Source organism: Odontesthes bonariensis, chromosome 17, assembly GCF_027942865.1.
Source record: "Odontesthes bonariensis isolate fOdoBon6 chromosome 17, fOdoBon6.hap1, whole genome shotgun sequence".
Classification (NCBI taxonomy): domain Eukaryota; kingdom Metazoa; phylum Chordata; class Actinopteri; order Atheriniformes; family Atherinopsidae; genus Odontesthes; species Odontesthes bonariensis.
In genome coordinates, this window is record NC_134522.1 from 16958062 (window position 1) to 16980923 (window position 22862).

General features: G+C 41.5%; 2 protein-coding genes across 2 annotated transcripts in view; both read right to left on the minus strand.

Annotated features, from left to right (window-relative positions):
• Window positions 1-10742, minus strand: part of LOC142366120 (pleckstrin homology domain-containing family G member 3-like) — a 31151-nt gene extending 20409 nt beyond the window's left edge. The window contains exons 1-2 of the mRNA XM_075447923.1: window positions 10640-10742; window positions 5445-5512 (exon numbers count right to left, since the gene is read on the minus strand). Coding sequence (XP_075304038.1) covers window positions 5445-5493 — 49 coding nt within the window. The 5' untranslated portion in view covers window positions 5494-5512; window positions 10640-10742. The remainder of the gene's footprint in view (window positions 1-5444; window positions 5513-10639) is intronic.
• A 4201-nt stretch (window positions 10743-14943) lies between these two features.
• Window positions 14944-22561, minus strand: spint1a (serine peptidase inhibitor, Kunitz type 1 a). The gene is made up of 10 exons (XM_075447501.1): window positions 21806-22561; window positions 21152-21309; window positions 20860-21001; window positions 19227-19394; window positions 17834-17881; window positions 17266-17397; window positions 17089-17139; window positions 16763-16933; window positions 16332-16391; window positions 14944-15924 (listed from the first exon to the last, which is right to left on the minus strand). Exons 1-10 carry the CDS (start codon window positions 22215-22217, stop codon window positions 15740-15742), a joined length of 1527 nt encoding a protein of 508 aa, XP_075303616.1. The 5' UTR covers window positions 22218-22561; the 3' UTR covers window positions 14944-15739.
• Window positions 22562-22862: the final 301 nt, after the last annotated feature.

Sequence of the window (22862 nt, forward strand, 5' to 3'; positions counted from 1 at the left end):
GATATTTACGGTAAATGCTTCTACTTCATCATTAAGTGCAGACAGTGCAGAGAGGCTCAATGACTAATCAGTCTGGAAATAGTAATGTGAAGTCTACCCTTTATTCTGAGCACATCAGACAGTTAACAAAGCAGCCATTTCATAAAGTTGTCTGACTCTGACATCATGGTAATATGAATGACATGCAGAGCCTAATAGTGTGGTCAAAGAGTTGAATAGAAACAAGGAAATGAAGACTCCAGCACCTGGTTATTAGCTTTTCAAAAAGGCTGCTGTTACACGCTCGACAGGGATGATCTGTCTGAAGTCGCTGATGTATGGAACACAAAGCATTCCTTCATGTAAGAAATTCTCCGGCCCGCGTAAAACAATTTTTGCCTTCTTACTGAACGTCTAAGAAATTATATCTTGTTTCAAAACCCCTAATGACGTGATCTGGTGTACATCATTGCAGACTATGATAAGCCACAGCACGCAGCTGTGATGCTGGTTGGGAGTTGGGCAACCCCGAGATGATGAGACTCGCTTTTTCTGATCAGTGGATGCAAACCAGCCTCTATGCAGATAATAATGCAAATTCTACAGAAGACGAGCTAAACTTTTCTTTTCTCTGACATCTAGAATTGCCATGTCCACAAAACCATCTTTTTTAAAACTTTGCTTCGTACTTGGCAGGATGGAAAGCTTCAAGATCCTCTTCATACTGCGTATTGCATAACACATCTTCTTGACTGAGAGTAATTATCCAGACAAAAACAAAGGTAATAAAGCCAATTGAAGATCATAGCACAGGCTCCAAACCGCCCCGTGGAAATATTTCAAGCATGAACGGATGATGGCAATCTTTATCAAACTGCACTTAAAAAAAACTCCCTAAAGCACAGTAGATACACCAATTTATATAATTTCTTCAGGTTTTAATACATAAATCTTTGCATACCTTAAGATTGAGGTGATGTTATTTGTCCAAAATAAGCACGAAGACTGAAAAACAAAAGATTTCTAATTTACCTTTTCCCCACTCCACTGCAATCCCTTCGATTCCAAGACTCGACAAGACTTATTATGATAAATGATGAGTTATACAGAAGCTGTCTCCCAAAAAGACACACCTGTAAAGCAATTTCAGCTGAATTTACAAGAACCTGAGCTTATTCCTGATTTTGCTCATGATAACATCCAGAGTTACTAAAAAGCTCCCTTCTGTGCTACACAGCCTGGCTTGTTTTCTAAGCAAATCAGGTGCAAAGAACCAGGAACAACACAGCCTATATCTATGTTTAGCATGCAAATGCTTATCTGTAAGCTAATTGAATACTTGGCATTGGAAAAGAGGATTATTACTTGAAAACTGATACGGCATATAAGCAGAGATATAAGTATTCCGTCTCTTTGAAATATTTGCTTCCTGCGATCAACAGTAATTTCTGTAGAATTTAGTGGAAAGGAAGCAATGCAGTTAGTGACATCAATGAGGACATAAAACAAGCCCCTGCCTGCTCAGTTACCAACCTTCATAAAGACACGCCTGCTTGATTCATACTTACTCACGCCTCAAATGATGATTAATCTGGACAGAGAGGACAGTGAATCACATCTCAAGGTAGCTTGTGATATTTCTCCAGAAATCTGCCGCAGCATGATCAGGGATATCATATTTGTTAGCTCCATGGCAACCTCTAGGCAGCATCAGACCATATACAGTATTACCTCTTTACCCTTTGGTAGAAACATTTTTGAGTAACTACTCTGATTGGAACTTACAATAACTCATCTATCACGATAAATGATGTAACAACGTGAATTACAAAGTCCTAAATGGCGGATTAGTGTTGTCACCTTCATGCAAAGGTAAACGCAAACAATTTCAAACCAGATCAAGAGGTGACGGCTAATCTGTTAACTGATCCCTCGGAGCCAAGTGGAGTGTGTGACCCTGTTTCACTAAGGGGATAAAGACACAACCATGTTTTGCACTACATCTTAATAAAACCTTTCTGCCCCTCAGGATCCATTCTAGACTTCCTTTTTCAACACCCCTTTACAACTGGCAATCTACTCCTCCACCCCGTGGCTGTTTGGGGACAGGGAGGTGGTCTGATCTCCTGAGGGAAGAACTTCTCCCCACCTGCCAACAGTGAATGGCCACCCCTCAGGAGGGCGTGAGACACAAGCATAAAGGATGCCTCTGAGGATTGGGCTCCGAGTCTTCACAAACTATTATCAAGCAGCAGGAGTCAGAACACTGGTGATCAGACACACTGAGACAGATGGCCTAGATTGATTTCTTACTCCTAGATGGAGCAAAGAATTCAGGTCATTTCAAGAAGTTTAAGCACAAAACAAGTCTTTCATATATTCACAATGGTTGATTTACACCTGTTTTGTCTCACAATGAGCTTTTAATGCTGTGTTAATGATTAGCCTGAAGGTCAGTAAATAAACCACCGTGGACAACAGACGCTGAATAAACACACACACAAACACGCACACACACACACACACACACACACACACACACACTGAACCTGCATTCCCCGCTGACGATCGAGGTCAAAATGCTCTGAAAAGATGTTTTAGGGGAATTCTGGCACTCGAAAGCAAAACTAAATTAACAGCTCCTTCGGCCATTACTGACAAATATTCCCTCAGAAATGTTAATATGAAATAAAATCATCAGCCTCATTCTAATCTTTGTATAGCAGAGGAAAACCACTTCACCTGCATTCAAATGACAGATTTCTCAAAGCTCCTATGGGACAAACGTCCTGAAAAAGATCAAATTTAATCCCCTATAATTCCCTTCTTCTTAACCTTTGTCTTTTAAAGGATCCAGCCGTGCCAGCTGACCTCAGTGCATAGGCATGTGATGATCCACTTTGGAAACTCCTCCGTCAACAAGCCCCCCCCCCCTCCCTCCCTCCCTCCCTCCAACATCTCTTTAGGCAGTCACACACAGCCGGCCATGCTGAATCTATATAAAACCTGCATTTCCTCTCGACAACACACACTTCTACAGAATGAGGTGTGAGTCCATTGTAAATATTACCACCAATTTGACAGTCTACAACCAAACAACTGTTCCATTAGTGCCTCTCTGCAGAGAACACACAGTCTGGAGGCTGGACAGCTGTGTGAATTGTGGAGGGTCAGGGAGTCAGGGAGGAACACTTTATTTACTTTACACATCACACTGTTTATCACATGCAGCGTCATAAAGGGTGTGATGCTGTTTTTCTTGCAGTTTAGGCCTTTATAAAACCAACTGTACATTGCAATTAGAAGAAGACTTTGACAGCTTGCTTTGACGCTTTAACGTCTTTAACTGCATAACTAAACACTGAGCTGGTATAAGCTTCCCTAAAGCTCCGATACATCTTAAGAAGCCGCAATAATGACCTAGCAATCTTTAATGGATGGCATACTTGTTGACAAAATGTCAACTACATGCTATGAGTTATAGAGGAAACTGATGATCAGTTTTATAGATTCAAATTAATTTAGAAAAGGACAATGCAAAGGATATAATGTGTATATAATCCACCAGAAGAACTCTATAAAAGGACAGTTGTTGTGGGAGGCTGTAAAATAATTTACATCAAAATAATTATTTTTGGGAGAGGTATGGGAGTCTTAGTGAAAGAAGGGCATGTTTTTACATCAAAATCACAAAAAAATAGCCAGGTTTTAAAATAGATGTTTGCCACGTTAGTACAATTTTGTTACTAGGGGCCCCACGTGAGCTTTGCTAAGTGTTAGTGCATGACTAAATATTTCCTGAACAGGACTCCCTTCAGTCTCACCTGGAGCTGCATGTGATTAAATATTACAGGCAATTGAGCAGAGAAAGTGTACTAGTCCAGAAGCTCCCTTAACAAGTCCACTCAGAGATGCAGCCACCCCTGCCATCATCGATCTATGTCCACAACTCCATGCCCACTGGTCTGGAAAAGCTGCAGTGAATGGAGATGATCTGTCCCCCCCCCCCCCCCCCCGAACCCCTTTAAAGCTGTACATTCTGCACACGCAGCTACATTCCTGCTGGGGGTTAAGTAGGTCAGAGAGAGGACCCTTATCTTTGAGAGCTCTTTCGTGCAGCCTCAGGTCTGTTAATTCCTGACTGAGCCATCAAAATGAGATTAACAGACATTATTTTGATCCTTTTTTTTTTTTTTTTTAAATTTTAAGATTTCACGTGTGGGACACAAGGAAAATACAAGTTTACATCAGTTCCACCTTGGGTGATGATAGTTCTTCTTTTATGGAACAAATAATATGTAGGTTTCCATCATCTAGCCTTTCTAGGGAAAGAATTTATGAGTAAAACAATGGAGAAAATAGTCTCGACAGCTGATATGGGACGTCTTGGTCTGAAACTCATAGTGACATGACGCTGCTTCCTCAATGAAGAGGAACTGGAGCTGGACGGTAAACCTTTTAATCGGTTACCTTGAACGGACAGGGGGATTTCTTTCGCTGAGTGCATTCCTCCTTCCTGTTAACTACATCATCAAATGACACATTACCAGCAGCTCTGCCACTTAATTACAGCCATCCGCTGCAGGGGAACTATGTTGGTCACACTTTAACAACAACTGGTTTAAAACCAAATCAGTCTGAAAAGGTTTCAGCTAGGAGGAAGTTATCTCTCTAGGCCAAAGTGATGTTTTACCCAGTGTACGAGCTGAAAAATGAGCTTGCATTTGGTGCAGAGTGGCCTTTGAGTAAATAGACACAAATTTGCATGAGGGTAGCACACGTTTTCTTCCAACCAAAGTCTCTTGTGGCCGAGCTGAACCAAAGGGACAGGCGCGGGGGAAAAAAGGCAACAATTGACACATTGGTATTCTTCAGTCAAAGTGGAAGACCAGTGCCAAATGTGTTGAGTAGATAGGAGAGGAGGGGGTGGTGGTGGGTTGAAGGACAGGGCAGGCAAACAGACACAAAGAGAGCCTGTGTTAATGCAGTGGCTTTGAGACTAAAGATTATAAACACTAAAATAATATGTAATTTGAGTGCCCCCCACCCCCCCCCAACCCAGCATACAGGGTCAGCACTGCTGACTAGACGAACAGGTCAGTGATTCTGAAGTACTCTGCCAAGTTGTGCTAGTGTTCAGGGGTTTCAGTTGTATGAAGGGGGTTGGCTGAGCTCCACAGTCACACAAAGAGCCTCTCTGCCAGCCAGGAGTGTAGGAGGAGAACTCATAGCTCTTTCAGCTTCCCTCTCAGTCTGTACATTTCCTCTTTTTTCTTCCATTTCCAGCACTTTTCCATTTCGCTCTGCTGCAGACGGTCTGTTATATTAGCACACTGTCCTGTGTAACCAGATATGCCAGCAGGAATGAACTCACCTGCTAAAATTCGACATCATAAAAATGTCTAATTTATAGAAAGTAGTTAAGAAAGCGTAGGTTATGTCGATTGAACAAATAGTGACTTTACCTTCCCCCATTGGGCCCTGGTGGGGAGCAGAATGGGACTCCTCTGGCATGGCACGCAGGCCTCTGTAGCTGACAAAAGAAAACAGAAATGTTGAGACACAATTCAGACATTTTGTGTGAAGACTTACAGTAAATACAGTCGGATAATGCTTATCGTTGTCACGAGGTTGAGTTTGAACTACGTAATTATTTTGTGAACCAGCTCATCTTTCTCTCTTGACTACACACAGTCAACACAAGTCTTACATAAAAGGGAAATTCTTCCCATTCCTGCTCAATGCTCTGTGTTGGCTCAGCCCTGCCACTCAGTAATGCGCGCTGAAGTCGGGATTGAGGTTTGTAGAGGCAACTGGGATGAAGCAGGGAGTAATCAGTCCAGAAAGAGCAGGAGTGGATCCAACTTGACAATGAATTTTTGCCACTACATAGTAAGGGTTAAGAGTATTTCATCATCTTTGTGATGGCACGACTGTGAATGTGCATGCTGTACAAAAAAAAAAGCTGAAAAATAAACAGCTAAACCAAATACTTCCCTTAAACGTGTTTTAGTAATAAAAAATAATAATAATTTGTTGATCAGTCCGTGCCACATCAAAATAAATCCCTCATTACCGGTAATTATCTAGGGGGATTACAGGTTCACCTCTAGCAGCATGTATTCTTCTAATCCCTTATGCCAAAACTGTGGTTTTCTTAATGATAAGCTGTGTCCCTTGGAGCCACAGTGCTGCCAGTTTCTCACATCACTGCAGCTCCTTCTCCTTACAGCAAATTAACTTAGCGCATGAGAAATTGTCCCTCTATGAGTCCCGGTGAGCCTCTGGCCTTTTAAATATCACATTCTTGAGCCAGCTAGATCAGAGGAGCAGGAATTCTTTGGGGATTAGGATGGGCATTGTGCGTATTGCATATGCCGGCCACTGCGCCGAGTTGACAGCCCGGGCCTGGCGAGGCCAAAACTGAGCCCACTGCCAGGAGGTTCACCAATTACAATGTGCAGGAATGCAAGGAGAAAAGTCACAGAGCTGGATGTGCGCATTAAGAGTACCGCTTCACTCTGGGGTTCTTGTAGCTGCAGAATGGATTAAAGTGAGCCTTGTAATTCCTGCCAAAGGCAGCCTAATATTTTTTGGTTAGCTTACAAGAAACCACAACAAGCACACAAGAAAAACAACATCTGTCCCTCCCGTTAAAAGGAAACCCAGCTTTTTGTTGGACTCTTCATTTTTAACTTATTTACTTGAGATTCTGCTGGACAGCTGCAGAGTACAACAAGTACTACGAAGCCATTTTTCAACCAGTGGGCCTCCATTTGTGTGAACCTCTTGCAATAACACATGAGCAATGATACAGGCACAGCGCAAATAGAATAAAGAAAATGCAAATTTACTAAAGGTGCGAGCGTATTTGTGTAACTTCTTCCACAGAAAGCAACATGGTGAGATCCAGCCAAAATCACTGTTTAAATGTATTTTGCCTCATCTAGAAAATACAGTATGTGAGTGGACACTAATTTGCCATAGAGAGAAGACCTTAACAAATGCTGTAAAAACTGAGTTATGCTCAGTCTTGTCTATGTTTAAAACCTTGAGTCTGAAGTTTTTGACCAAGCTTAGTCAATCAATTTTCAAGCATTGGATTAGTTTGCATAGCATGCAGGAAGAGAGCTGATTTTGAGGGCCTGGCTTTGGTTTTGTCTAAGTGAACAGTGACCTAATAAATTCCTTTGATAATGCCACCTTCTATGACCTCTGAGCCAACCCCGCCTAATGACCAAACCAAAACTATGCTAATCTGTCTCTGGTCAATGAGACCAGACTAGGCCAGGAATAATAGGCTCAAAGCTAGATAAAACATAGATGTCTGGGTCTCAACAATGTTTTTACAGTGTCTTATACATGGCAGCTGGTAGGTGTAGAAAGACTGCTTGGATCAAGGCAGTACAAACTTTTAAATTTCCTAACTGGACATGTCAAACCAGTGAAAAAGATCATATAACTTTTGGACAAAATTCAGCAATGATAACCCATTAACTTTGAGATACTATTTGCCAACATATTGCAACGTCAAGCCCATGTTTACCTAAGGAGGGGCAAGGCAAAATTTTAAATCCTAAAGAAAACATTGCATACAGGCGTACATTCATGCCAGGCTGACCACCTGTGCTTAAACTAAGTCTCATTTCACACAAATGGAGAGCATTTGGTTCCCACAGCTGATGACTGCATTACCCGCCGCATGAACCCCCCACATGGGAATTTGCAAGTTGCCCCCTTAATTGAAGACAGATGCCACAAGAGCCAATCTGATGCTTATTAAAAGAAAGACCTGCAATGGATCATTTCTTCAGATGAGCTGATAAACTTCCATGTTTTTCCTAATCGAACGGCTTTACACAGATCCAGGCAGTCAAAGCCTGAATTCCTGTCCTTAAGCAAAACAAACAGATAATTACGGGGGAAAAGATGTTGGCCAAGATACATCACTCTTGTGAATAAAGCGGAAATTTAAACTGAGTCACCACATCGTGTATGCTGACAGCTTAACACTTACAATGTACGCACAATCCATGTCGTAAACCCAAGATATTTAGCTCAATGAGTAAAGGAAAAGTGTCCTGTGGGGGTGATAACTATCAGGAGCATTTTTTCACTACTGACAGCCAGCTGAGGTTATGAGAGAAGTAAAACTAGTCAACATGTCTAGAGAGGAAAGCACTCCTTCTCTTCTTATAGAGACATGCCACTTTCTCCGTCTCCTCAGGAAGTCTTACAGAGGGCACAGATGAGTCAGAGAGGATGGGAATCATCAAAACAAAATTACGTGAAAACCCAGAATGACTTGGCCAATTATGACCAAAAAGGTGTGGATCACTTTTCTGAGATCCGTTGGTTGCACAAGCTGCTCACAAAATATAATTATTATTCATCAACGGTTCAGAGGTCGAATGACGTGTCTTTTTCGAAGACGCCGATCTTTAAAAATAGAGGCAGTCAATGGCCGACATACAGTACGATGGTATATATTTTCATATGCTGTTTGGAAACTGCACCGTCACATTCAAGACTTTTTAGCATGATATGGACAAGCAGTAAACATGAATCTATCTCTAACTATAGAAGGAAGAAAACCTGAAAAAGATGGACTGCAACAACGACGCATACAACATGAAAAGAATGCAATTAAATGCATGTCTGCTTCCCCATCACAGTATTAAGGTAAGTCACTGCTTTTGTTCTTTTGCTGCAACACAGGTTGTGGAATTATAGGTATAAAGATATGATTAAAGGTGTCCCGCCAGTGCGGCTTTGATATAAAAAATGTAAGTTCACAAAGCTGAGTGCAACAAGTCATGGTGAAAGGGACTTGATCCTGATCGGCCCTCAGCCCATCCTGTATCACATCCTGTACCACATAAATGTGATAATTTCTTGTACTTCACAGTCCGTGCCAACAAGACTCCATTAATCAATCAAACATGCATGTTTTGACAGGTTTCTGAAACACAAACAAAGCAGCAGTGGTGAGGTCAGCCCCCGTCTTTTCCAGTTATCCTGGAAAACTGGTTTCGTAGCTACCAGCCGCCACTTCCGGCGGAAGGTCGTCAGTTAACATAAACACAGGTCCATGTAAGACATTAGAAGCATGGCAATTTGGCTGTCACAAGGGCCAGTGTCACATGTTCCACATTTCTTTCAACTGTCCATTTTTTCCCCAGCAATAACAGCGCGCTTTCCACAGCCACAGCCCCCGATCCCTGAATACTACCTGAAACTGCATTAGTTACCGACAGACGATGGTCTGTCCATTTCAGATCGAGTTTCTGAACACCTGTTCATACAGTCTGGTTGATTTTGTGTGTGGGCTCTAGGCTGCTAGCATACATTAAATGCCTGAGATTAACTATGATCTTGGCAGTGCAGAGCTGTTCTCAATCTGCATACGATGAACTGTCATTAGAAATACCCACAGGTGGTTCAGGTTTCCACCCTTACATGCAAAAGACTTGCTGCAAGTTTGTGCACCAAGCACCAAAACAGTTTGCAGTGTAGCCACACTTTTGACCATGTAGTTATCAGCTGTATTACCACCATTGGCGTCTCTCTCTTTGAGTGTGTGCTGAGAGAGACTTGCTTCTTACCTTGCAGACGGACGACAAGAGAGGTTGTGCCACGACATTTTCAAGGGAAGCAGCCACTGAGAAAACTCTGCTGGGTTAGGCTTATCTTGCTAATTACTATTTGCATTACAAATAATGATATGTAACAATGTTCAAAGAAGTCTGCCGACTGCACTCAAACAATGACATGGTTCGTTTGAGCATCTGAATCCAAAAAGGAACTTAATCAGCCTTTAGTGAGACAAGTGTTTACCCTAACAACAAGTTGGAGTAGGAAGAACTAAAAACACTCCATAGATTTCATGCTGCCCTTCTCTCTCAAAGTCATAGTCAGAGACCTACCGCATCACAATGCATAAAGCGTCCACCCCAACAAGGCCCACGGGACACTGGAAGTATGACATAAGCCCCGCGGGATGTCTTTGGCCAGTAACGGTGGGTTGGATTTCTTTTAGACACCATCAGTCCAGACGGATGTTTACGTCTAGAACAAATAAAAATCTAACCTGGACTCGGGGCTTTACAGAGGTCCAAAAGGCTAACTGTGACAGAGAGTCTTTATTATATCAGAACTGGTGCCATGTTTACCTTACATGACCTCTCAGTTACCCTCTTATCCCGTCGAACCCTGCGGAAAACACCCCCCTAAAAAAGGCCTTTCAGTGAAAGCTCTCTTTTCCCACATTACTCCTGCAAATTGTCTTCTGACACATAGGCTTTAAAAGACCAACAGCTTCTCATTCACTGGAGAAAACAATACGCCCTGATGGCAGCTCTTCAGCTCCATCAAATCCACAACCTCAAGAAAGGACTCTGCCCTGAGACACAGCATATGAGCCTCTAATTTTCATCCACTGCATTTCGGAGCATGCTGCTAAAAATGCTGTGATAAATAAGTCCATCCAACTGAACAGCCATAGGGCATTCTGAGGAGTTTAACCCATATGGTGCGTGTAAACTCCCGCAGTCAAAATAGCCCTTAATGGCAGAATAATTGCTTCCCACTGCTGTGAGCAAGGAGAAATAGCACTTTCCACTTCCCTGCACGAAATAACAGATAAACACAGAATGCATACCTGGCAACTGAGGCTGGCAAGTGCCATCTGAGCGGGCAAATAACAAGTGAAGACTTTAAGTTCTTTAAAATTATGAATGGTAAACAGCCAGAGGGTAGGTAGTCTTCCATAACGTCCTGCAGAGTTTGTAGGGGAGAGGACGGGACTGCTGGGTAAAAATCAGATGACAAGTCCTCAAATAGAACTTGAGTGTGTCCATTTAAAGGTACATTACACCACATTTGCTTCCAAATAGCTCCTCCATGCCTTCACGTGGGCTTTTAAACACGGCAATGACAAAAACATAGGCCGATCTCCCCGGGGTGACTGGAATGCTAAAAAAGAAAAAAAAAAAACATATGGCGCTCGTTCTCCACTTTCAAACGAACACAATGTTGGCGAGTGTGTTTAAAGTCAACCTTTGACGCCCACAGTGCAATCCAAGCTTGAGCTTGTAAAACTGGGACTAACAGCTCTCATGGGATCTCAGGTCTCCCCCAACTGTCTCTCAAAGCAGCACTGAATAAGCACCGAACCACATGACAAAAAAAGAAAAAGGAGGCTTGTGAAAAGCTCCGATGCTGAAGGTCTCCATAGTAAACCAGCCTTGCATTCGGCTGTTCTGGGGATTTGATCCCAGCTGCAGCATACCGTGACACTGGAAGAAGGAACTGATGGCGAACTCTGACATCCTCAGACACACTTGTGCGGTTTCCTGTCTGGACCACCTAAAAGAGAGCGCTGTTCAACGCACTGGGGCGACATTTATCAGAAATGAAGTTGAGACTTTATTGTGTGAAAGGTCAAGTGAGGTCACAGAAACACAAGATGGAACTTTTCAGCGGTAATTGATTGATTTTTATCCCATTCTTCTTCGACTGCTGGTGGGGAGAGTTACTGACCTATAAACAGAGTGCATTTAAAACCCTCTCTGCGTCTCACTGGGGTGCTCATTAGAACTAACAATTGGGTTTTGCTGTGGCCAAGAATGGGCACCATGGGGGAGGAATGGGATGTAGGTGGAGAGGAAATGGCAAATGATTCAACTGTGGGATGAGGTTTTCTCACAAGATCAGTATTACTTCGGTGGTGAGGTTGAAAATTTGACTCCATGCAAAATAATTCGGCTACATATACATATTCCCTGCAGCAGCTGATCAAAGTTCATGCAAGTGAGAGTGTTTTTGCTTCAAAGACAAACAGAACTTATCTGACTGAAACTCCTGTCCACTGCGCGGTGGCATTACATAAACCCGAAACCCACCTAAAACCTGACTGAAAATAAAGCAGACTTTTTTAAGCAACTTTGCACGAGTTCACAAATCCAAACCCAGGCGAGAAATCCCCTCATAAGATCTCAATTCCCTATCTTCTGACAGTTTAAAGCCCGTTTTGTTTCAAGTAATTGTTGTAACAGCTGACAAAAAAACAATAAACTGCCCTATGTTTCTTAACGGGCTGCAAATGCACATTATAATTAAAAACAAAACACACCAAAGGAGAACAATGTGGCTTGTTTTATTAATGCTGACGTTAAGTTTGCAAAGATTTGATAAAGTTTTGATAAAAGTAGGACACGTTACCGAATTCGCCAACTTCTTTCCTTCCGGCGACCACAGCCCCCGGTTAAACGTTTCTCTCCAGTTTCTTGATGAAAGTACCGAGCTTACTCCGTTAGCTTCGTCTTTTCACATGATACATGCCGCTCAGACACGCACACATCCTAACGCAAGTCACCAAACTCACTGCTGCATCTGTGAAGAAATGCCAAGCACTGGTGCTGCTTTCACGGCCCCTCGGCAATATAGACGCTACAACCTGACGGCAGCGAACTCATTACTGTGAATGTTTTTCGGCACCGTCTCACAGGAGCGGTCCGACACTGATTTACGCCCCGGGCGAAACCCGGTGCTGGCGCCCCCAAACCCCCCCTTAATTATTTTTTTATTACTTTTAATATTATTTTTTGTCATTTTCCAAATGGCCCTGTACAAAGTCGCCTAGACATATCCATACAGAAAAGGGTGTATAATCTCATATTTTGATAAACAGATATTAGATATGGAATAAAAACATTTCTAAGACCTGTTGGCACTGTTTGAGTCCATCTTTAAGGCCTTTTAGCTATTACAAGCCTGTTTCATGGTACTTTTTTTTTTTTTTTTTAAATCTAGGCGAAGGTGGAAAAATCTACAGTGATCGTTTAAAAAAAAGTGCAGTTTTCAGGCGTTCCTTCAGGCAAATCACCAGGAATGCTAAGGGGTTAAGGCAGTTAAAATACAATCAGGTGCTACGTTTTATTTTGGTTTTTTTTGGATCGTTGTTTTTTTTGTTTGTTTATTTTGTTTGTCGCTTCCCAACAACAAACAAAATACTGCATAAAACAACAAAAATTACCTCGAAATGAATATACTTTATACCTCAAATTTCTATGAAACCTTGTTTGAGAAATAAACTAATTATTTGTCATTTTCCAGGGGGAAGTGAATGCAACAAAGAAACGTCTGAACAGTCTTTTTCTACATCATAACTTCTGATGATTTGGACATTTGTTTAAGTGCAAAACTGTTTTACATAGCAGGATGTTTGAGCCCCCCCCCCCTCTCTCTCTCTCTCTCTCCATGAAGTATCCCCACTTGCATCCATACAATGAGAAACAATGATAGTCTAAAAAGAGATAATAAATTATAACCCTGCAAATTACGTTTATGAGCGTCTGGTCAGTAGAATGGGGGTCTCACAAAGGATGGCTTCAGTTAAACTATTGATGGGTGCTAATTTATGTGAAGAGCTTTTGCTTGGCACCCCCTTTCCCAAACCTTCTCCTGGAAATCATCTCATGATCCCCATAAGTAGAAAAAGCAGAAGAAAGCAACATGCCGGAGCAGGCTGCACCAATATCGCAGTGACTCATTGTCAGGTTTTGAACAGATTTTATGAGCGATGAGAGGGAGATATCACGTTGATGGAATTTCTACAAAGCTGTTTGAGGTTGACTGAGCTTTTGTCGCCATCTGCTGATCGTTTTCATAACCAATTTCTGACGCAGAATGGCTCAAAACACCGCCAGAGATTTACGGTTTTAAGGCAGTTTAAACATTTTAGTCGAAAGAAACTCACGTAGACCAGATTCTTCTGTCATCAGAGGTATTAAATAAATCTGCACCTGTTGTTTAGACTACAGCTTCTTTCTGTCTAGCCTAACGTAGATTTCACTTATCCTAATAAAGGTCATTGATTCAGAAGGTAAACATAAACCAGATGTACACCAGACTGAAGATTGAGTGTAGACACGACAGCCAAAATATCTTCTAAAAGATTTATCTTTTTTTCAAGTTTGTTTAATTTATAAATCAGAAATAAGAAGACAAAGGTTTTCTTGAGGCAAGTTTTCCTGGCAGTATGGTTTGTGTTGTTGTCTTATCGAAATATAAACCAAAGCCCCAGGATGGGATTCTAATAATCTCGAAAAGGTTTGTATCCATCCTGAAAAGGCATAACAATGTTTGACAGTTGGAGAAGAATGAGGAAATGCTCAGTGGCCGGTTTCAGCTCAGTGTTGTACTGGGAGTTGTGGCCGAGAAGTTCATTCTTCATTTAGTCACATCAGCAGGTTGTGCTTGTTCCGATCTCATGTATTCAGATGTCTTTTCGTGAAAAATGCCTTCTGTGTGCCCACTCTATGGGCCCAAGTTATGTTTATTTTGACCTTCATCTTCACAGAGCAACTCTAGACAGGTTGCCAGTCCATCACAGAGGAGTGATACACTGCAGCTAAACTGTATCATACGGTTTGTAAAATGACCTAAATAGGGTGCTCTACCTTTCTTTATCTGTAAAAAACAGGTTTTGTTTTGTTATTCTTGAGTGATTTTAATGATTTTGAAAGTGGAAAATGGCACCATTCACATTGGTTGTTCATATGTGCCGTGTAGGCGTTTTCATTTCCTTAACAATATCTCCAATTTTAAACCACAACCTGTTAGCATATGGATAATGGGGAGCTTATGTGGTTGACACGTTTTACAGCAATATAAGCCCTCTTCTTGTGCTTTGTGGGAGGCTTCAAGCAAATCCCAACAATCCACCTTTGATTGTCGTCTTTCTCTGTTCTCTTATACCACAGATCTGACGTAAATATCAAACTAAAGAATATACTTAGAATGGATAGTAAATAACCTTGAAAAACCGTGACTAGACAAAGTGTTCCGCGTAAACTAAGTCCAAAGGGAAATTGTTGAGTCACACACTAGTATGCATAAACGAAAACTTTCCAAACGTGTTTGGACAAGACGACCTCTTTTGCAAGACAAAGTATTCCAAAATGAATGGGTTCATATCTTTATTTGGTATGAACATCATGATACAGCTATAGCTAAAGGAAACTACATCCAGTCGTATGTACAAACACGTCCGTTTAAAACATGTAATATTCAACAGCACGGGTGCATAAGCATTCTTTGCATGAGGCTTGTTCTAAGAATACTACCACGCTCGATATAAGCTCCAATAAAAATATTACTTTCTGAAATTCTTATGTACATTATGCATGTATGCTAAAGCCAATGGAGTATGTAACAACAGTGTGAAGAGGCAGTTAGAAATAAACCTGAGGGAAGAAGACGGCAGGACCGTAAGATGTTAAAGGCATCAGCACAACTTCACACATCCACAACATTCCATAGAGTTTGGCTGTAAGAAAAACCACAAGGCTAAATACACGATGAGAAATCTTTCTCTGAAAAAGAGCTGTTCATAGAAAACTGATCATTTAGTGGAAGGAAGAACAGTGAAAAAAATAAGAAATCATATATGAATCCAAATGAAAGAAATCTATTTCCATATTTATACCAGTCCTTCCATTTCAACCTGAGTACCAACTATCATTCAGCAACTTGTTCAACAGGCCACAGCATTTAAAAAGACATTACATTTAATCCGTGAAGACTTTCTGCATTCTCTGCACAACAGCTTTAAAAACACATCCATATATGGACAAAGTAAGAAAATATCTCCAGCATTCCAACACTACTCTCAATAATCTGAGTTTATATAGAGTATGACACAAGTCCAGGGTAACGCACTGTCCAGGTGTGGGTGTCAAACATGAGGACTGAGGTGTCACATGGGCTTTGTGGTGCTGTTGTAGACCAGACGTTCTCGGCTTTCTAGCATGGTAATTGGGGCGCTGTTGACGGGCACACGGTGGTGTTGTGAAGACTTCTTTCCCCTCATGAAGCAGTACCCCAGGACGCCAACGAGGATGAGGATGGCTACACCCAGGAGGATGGCTGCCACAATGATACCTGTCCAGCAAATTAGAGTTATCATAGTGGTTTAAATTCATAACAATGGGTTTAAAAAAAAACAACAACAACTAAAACTTGACCCCGACAGTGAGTGGATTCAGAGGCTCAGTTAAGCTAATAACTTCTATCTCAATGGCATCTCGCTCATTCGCACTCACATACACCACAGTATAAGAACAAAATGAGAGTAAGTCTTCTCAAAGAATGGTGGCCCATCCCAATAGTAAAGTTACAGACCTGTAAAATAAATGACAAAATGCACTGAAGCCATTCTGGCGTCACGTGGTGGTCCGTCACACTGTAGACGCTTTGTATTGGTTTACATCTAATTCATCACCTTGACAGAGATTCAGTTTCAGACTGTAAGGGTTTAGAGAGGCAAAAAAAATAGAAATGAAAAATACCTGTCTCGTAATCAGATGTCATTTTTTCATATCCCTCCTTTCTCAAAAACACATCCTTGTCTGAAAAAGAAAAAGATACATAACATGCATTTAGAATGTTAGCATGGCAAAAACATGACAAGCGAAGTCCTCATGTCTTCAGTGTAAATACTATTTATAAAGACTTCCATGCTGTATTAACAGATGTAAACTCAACTCCTGTGAAAGCAGAAGATACAGTTTATCATGGGCATGGCTCTATGTTGGAAAAGGAGATGAAACATTTCATTTTAAGCTCAGGGACGCTGCAGTCAGGTTTTCGTCACTACAAGCAATGCGTTTTGAAAGAACCAGAACTCTCTGGTTGTCAGTCGTTCTTGTTTGGTGAGCTCACTTCAAAAGAAATGTTGTTAAAAAGCCACCAGAGCAGGTGGAAAATATGGACAACTCGCCTGTTACCCCACGGCAATATCGTCTACAGGTCTCTTGATCGTCAAATTTGTTCTCATTTCCGAAACAGCCACCATAGTTGAAGCGGATGCAGTCCTGCTGGTAGGGGTCATAGTACCACTTTGTGTAACTGTCTCTGCAGCTTCCCGTGTCGGGAGACTCCGTGCAGCGTACTGTGAACAACAATAAATATACAGTAAGTTGAGAGTATAGGTAGTTAAAACAGATGGCAGGAATCTGTCACATCTGACCAGGTTTACAGCAATAAATATGATGGCAGCGAATGCTTTTAAATCATCAGCAACAAAAGACTCGAAGTTTCAATCACCTTTTTGTTCATCCACTGGAATCTCCAGCAGAATCCGAAATTTCCTGTCCACTGATACAGGATAAAACTCTTGTTAGCATGTCTTTCAAAGGAACATTTATTCAGGTTATCAATACTTGATCTATATTCCGTCACGCAGTATGAAAATGATGCTTGGTTTGCATAGCCAGGGCTTACAGTCGGCGCAATTCTGCTCATCTGACCCATCGGTACATTGTGGGGTGGAGTCACACTCGAGACCTGGATCCAAACAGCACCCATTAGCACAGGTGAACTGCTCTGGGGTGCACGGAGCACCACATTTTTCTCCTGTGGCAAACAAACACAGAGGAAACTGTCTGTTTTAGTGCGTATAATTGATCACTTTACATATAACAGTGCATCTATTGCCAAAAATCCCCAAAACACGGCTAAAACTGAGCAAGAATGTAATTTTGCCTCGGTGCTCGGACAAATCTCCAAATTAAAACAAATGTTTTTCCATCACTGCTGGAGAGAAAAAGTAGATTCCCCTTGGAAGCACCAACACCATATTTCAAAACTATTTTTGCTTATTAGGCACTTGGAAATTTGGTTTCAAACGCTGTGAAACCACACTGCTGTGAACGACAACATCACAGAAGAATATACTTCACTGGCAAATATTAGGATGTATGAATTTGAATATGCACATGTTGCATTCCTTATATACCAACGGGACATGAGTGTTAATTTTACCTACAGTCATCAGTCAGAATTTACCCACCTTTTTCTGCAGGGATAGGCAAACCTCTACCACTTTTACCATCTTTATCTGAAAGAAAAACAACCAAAAGGAAATAACAGGTTCAATTGTTTGCTACAGTTTTCAGTGACTAAAAAGGCGTTTGACAATCATACGGCCACTTCTGATGCCGACAACTTTCTGCGATGCTACAAAAATCAACACGTCAATTTCAGATGTAGTGATTTCAGATGCCACATTAAATACAGGCACTTACAAGGTCAATGTGGTAAATATTTGAACAGTTTGACTTCTTTCCCCCCAAATATCATCGATCTTTTATTAGGTGTCCGATCTCCTCTCTGTCATTATCCTGAGCAGGTTTAACAGTAAATAGAAATAACTCTGTGGGAGATATATCCCTTTACAGTTCCTGGTTTAGGGATTTCAGTAATTGTATCGGTTAAAATTAAATTTTTAAAATCTTCCTTTTAAATATAATTTGGAAAACCTTTTGCAGTCAGTGACTGAAATTGTTGAGCAATAGATGGCTGCAGCTCTCGCTTGCTATTGGAGTCTCTGTGCCTTCGGTCGAGTCGTCAGCAAACTGACTGATGCCCAGTCTGATCAGGTCATTCACTACTGTCACATGCACAGCTGAGTTCTACGGTCAGACTTCGACCTAGCCAGTTAATCTAACCACCGTCCTTGTCACAGTTTAGTTTACATTAACTGCTACACTGTGGACTCTGTGGACAGTAAAGACATTCAGCCGCTTCTAACTTTATCTTTCGGATCATCATGCATGTAAGTATAGACAACTTCCCTGCACGCACACTGTATTTAAATTACTTCCTTCCATCTGACGTGCTTACCCAGAAAACTGTGTGAATGAGAGCAAGTGTGTTTACCGACACATCCATTCCAAGATGGGTGAGGGAGTCACACTTGAGTCCAGTATACATGTTGAATAGAGCAACATTTAGGCTGAAAGTTTATGATTGCTGTCCCACTGAGTGAGAAAAATTTAATATTGGGAGTTTTAATGTATTTGGCTGTATCTGAGCAGACAGACTGCACTTAGCTTTTGTGCATGTATCATCTCTTTGTACACAGATTAAAACTGATTGAAAGCTGCCACGGGAACATTTAGTCAGCAAACATTCAATTACTTGTCAACTCCTGTAATCTGGGCAACATGTCTTAAAATGGTTTAATCTCCCACTAAAGCTTTCCATCTGTTGTATGCATTCATGTTAACCTGCTGATATTCAAAAGAAAATGCTGAAGTGCGAAGAACAGAAGAAAGTGTGACCATGGAAATGCTACATTTCTGGACAGAGTATGCGCTTATAGTTTCTTATTGATCCTATTTTCTCACAAACACTTCATAGGAAAAAATAAATAAATAAATAAAAGCACAGAGCACTAATACCTGAGCTTTGACAGGCGGTGATGCACTCAGCTTTGTCGAGGTAGTTGTTGAGATTCTCTCTGCAGCCCCCGAATATGAACATCTCGCACTGCTCAGAGGCAGCGTTGTAATGCCAGCGAGGGAAAGAACCCCGACACGGCCCAATTTTCTTCGGAGCCATACAGTGATCTGATGGGACGCAATGTGAGAGATCAGACTCAGAACGGAGAAAGCTGCATCATCACACAATCAGCTGTGGCACGTGTTGTGTTCAGGCAAAATCTGAATTCCGCTGCTTTGTGGCTTCAAAGGCATGCAAGGTGACGCACACGATGTGCTTGAGTGAAGGGACGAGAATAATAGGTGATTATGCAATCTAGTCTATTGGTTTAACTTTTTTTCTTTTTTGAGGGGGCCTGCATTGTTTCAGGCAGACAAAAATACCATGAAACTGCTCACCACACAGACATGAAACTGAGGAAAAAGAACGAGGTTAGAGGAGCGGATGTAGACTGTCTGCTTGTGGTTAGCTATTATTACACTTTAGAAAGAAGTGCTGACACGACAGACCTACATAGAGAAGTGACACTTTCTTTAATCACTTCTCACGGTATCTTCATGTCATTAATCTGTGGGATGATTTATTTGAGCCATTCATTTACTGTGGTAGTGACATGCAGTGGAGTAGTCCCTGCAGTGGTCAAGTATATTCCACTAAAGTCCAGGACCCGAGCAGTTAATGGGTAACAGAGCCAAGCCACAGCGTGGTTAAAAGTCTCCTCTTGTCCTTAATCAGCCAGTAAAAAGGGTTAAAGTTAAAGACTTTAAATCACTTTAAATCAATTGAGTCTGCAACAATGACAGAAGTCTTGTTTATGCACTGCAAGCTGAAACCAGACAAACAGGTTCTGTTGAGTTGGGGGTGGAGAGATGGTATCAGGGGAGCAGTTTAAAAAAAAAAAAAAAAAAAAAAGCCTCACAGTTTGCACTGATCTCTTCTGTCAAAGGGTGTTTCAGTGGAAAAAACCTGGACACCGCACATAAAAACTAAGGATGGCATTTTATCAACCACCATTCCCTGACAAATAACCTGTTTCACATGTCAGTGTTGTCCTAACGTCCTTTTAACAAAATCTCTCACCGCTGCCTTATTGTTCTCTGTCATTTGGTTATCAGGAACTTGAGCATGCCAAGACAGATTTGATACCAACTAACATGGAATCGCAGTTTCTTTAAAAAGAAATATGCAAATGAGACGGAAAAGCCGATGAACTGAGTTCCTTGGAAATTAATCTGAGAGTAAACTGGAAGACTTGAAGTAATCTATATCTTCAAGGAGATCATTCAAAGTGGTGTTTAGAAGATTAGAGACTGAGGGGCATCGTACCAGCAGGTCTTTTTCACAATGAAACACAATGCAGGTGAACTGAATGTGCCGAAGGATAAGTCAACAAAGTGCAGAGGGTGCATGACTCATTGCAACTGAAACTCAACCATTTTTCCTGCAACATTCCACCCGAGGGCTCATTCATTTACAGACTCTGATATGGAGTTCATAAACACCATGAACATTAAAGCTGATGTTCTTCATAAAGAAATATGTTCAAAGTGTGTTGAAGGTTCAGACGCCTTCCCTCTGAGCGTAGATACTCACGTTCAGACTGCTCAGGAGTGAGCACCAGGACAGAAATCCTGGTCGAGTCCGACTGACCGATGGTGTCTGTGACGGTCAGCTGGAACTTGTACATCCCAGAAGTCAGATTGGAAACGATAATCTGATCGTCATAGGTGGTTTTCTGCAAAGGATGAAACAATGATGTTGGTTGTTAATCAATGCCACTATAGAACAACTGATTGGATCAATTATGTTATAGTGGAGAATTAAAAAAAGTTTTTCTCTGGATTCTAGCAAAAATCAGGTCTGCGTTGTCGTTTGCTTTCCTCACCTCTATGACAATGTGAGGATAATCACCGAGGATCTGCCACTGGAAGGACGAAATCCCAACATCATCGGTGCTCTGGACGCCATTCAAAGTCACACTGTCATGAGGCTGAACTACCCGGTCCAGGCCTCCGTCGGCCACTGGTGGACTGTCACTTTCACCTGTAAAGACACAAGATTAACATTGATCATATCAACATAAAATCCTCAAACAAATACAGTTTGCAACACCAAAGGCCAACTAAATAAGCCGATAGAAACAGAAACTGTCAGGTGGCGCAACTTCTTGACGTGTGTTGACATGCAAAGCTGAAGGTTTCTGCCCTAGATCTGTGGCCTCAAATATTTTCAGTCACAAACTGCGTTTCAACAGTAAATGTCAATGAAAGAAGTTACTTGAGCTTGATAAAACTGATGGAAATTCACATTTTAATCTCACTTATTTTGACTTCTCTAGAAGTGGATTGCAGATACAATTTACTATTAGATCTCTCAGTAGATATAAATGAAAAATGTATGCTGTGATGTCTTTATCTGCATCACCTTATTCGCATCAATATAAAAAGAAAATGAAAAAAAAAACGTCAAGCGTTTTCATATCAATGGGATCCCTCAATTTATTCTAAGAATGTCATGTTTGACTGAGTTTTGCTCTTACTTTTGATGGTACTATCGTCACGGTAACTCTCATAAACGGAATCCAAGATGTAACTCGTGTATCCCTTCTTCTTGACGAAGCGGCAGACGTATTTCGTCTTGTACAGACAGTCGAACAGAAAGCAGGAGTTGATCAAGTTTCCCTCGGCCGCTCGCTCCATAAAGGCGACATTGCACTTAGGATGTTTGCAGCATGCGCTCAGGCAGTCCTTGTGTCGCTCGAGTTTCGGGGCAGAGATGAACGTGGCCCCGTCTTTCACCGATCCATCGGCATCGAGCACAAAATTGGTCTTACCTTCGTGGAATTGGGAAAAGCATTCCTCACCGAGCTTCTGGCCAGCGACGGAGTTCACAAAGAGCACAAGAAGCAGGAGCGCACGCGCTCCTGGCAGTCCTTTATTGAACACGTTCATTTTTAAAGTCCTGTAAAGATTCCCACGCAGATAAAAACACAGAAGCCACTAGCAATGGCCGTGAACTAGAATAGAGAATAAAAACACCCAGTTAGTCCACGATTATTAAAGGAGGATTTAGGCCGCAGGGAGCGCAATAGCTGCGTATTTCCTATTAACAGAAAACTCTCTTTGAAGGAAGAGGAAACAAACAAAAAAAAAGCCTTCCTTGTGTTCACCCAGACGTAATGCAATAATCCGAAGTTCCACAGACTAATATCATCAACTCTGAAACTCGGATGTCGACAACATTCAAAGCAGTTCGCGACATAAGCCAGGTGACTCACCTGAGAAATACAGGAAGTGAAATTCCACTCGTAATGCCACTCCCTTCTGGCGGCTTTGGGGTTGTCGCTGCAAACAAAACAAGGACAGGATTTGTGTGAGTTATTGTAAAGCTGTATTTCCCCCTCCCTCACCAGGGCTGATAGTCACACCAACTGTAAGAAGCTAATCAAAGATCTAATTCAAAGTTTCAATTCTTTACTTTATTAGATTAGATCCTAAAAACATGTTTATGAATCAATTCTATCTATCTATCTATCTATCTATCTATCTATCTATCTATCTATCTATCTATCTATCTATCTTGATTCAAAATACAGT

Excerpts from the sequence above, each read along its gene's own strand:
- spint1a (XM_075447501.1), bottom strand. The coding sequence starts at position 22,217 with ATGAACGTGTTCAATAAAGGACTGCCAGGAGCGCGTGCGCTCCTGCTT. Across the intron at positions 17,882-19,226 it reads CACCGCCTGTCAAAGCTCAG|ATAAAGATGGTAAAAGTGGT; the intron begins GTATTAGTGCTC and ends TTTTTCTTTCAG. Across the intron at positions 16,934-17,088 it reads TCCAGTGGATGAACAAAAAG|TACGCTGCACGGAGTCTCCC; the intron begins GTGATTGAAACT and ends TGTTGTTCACAG.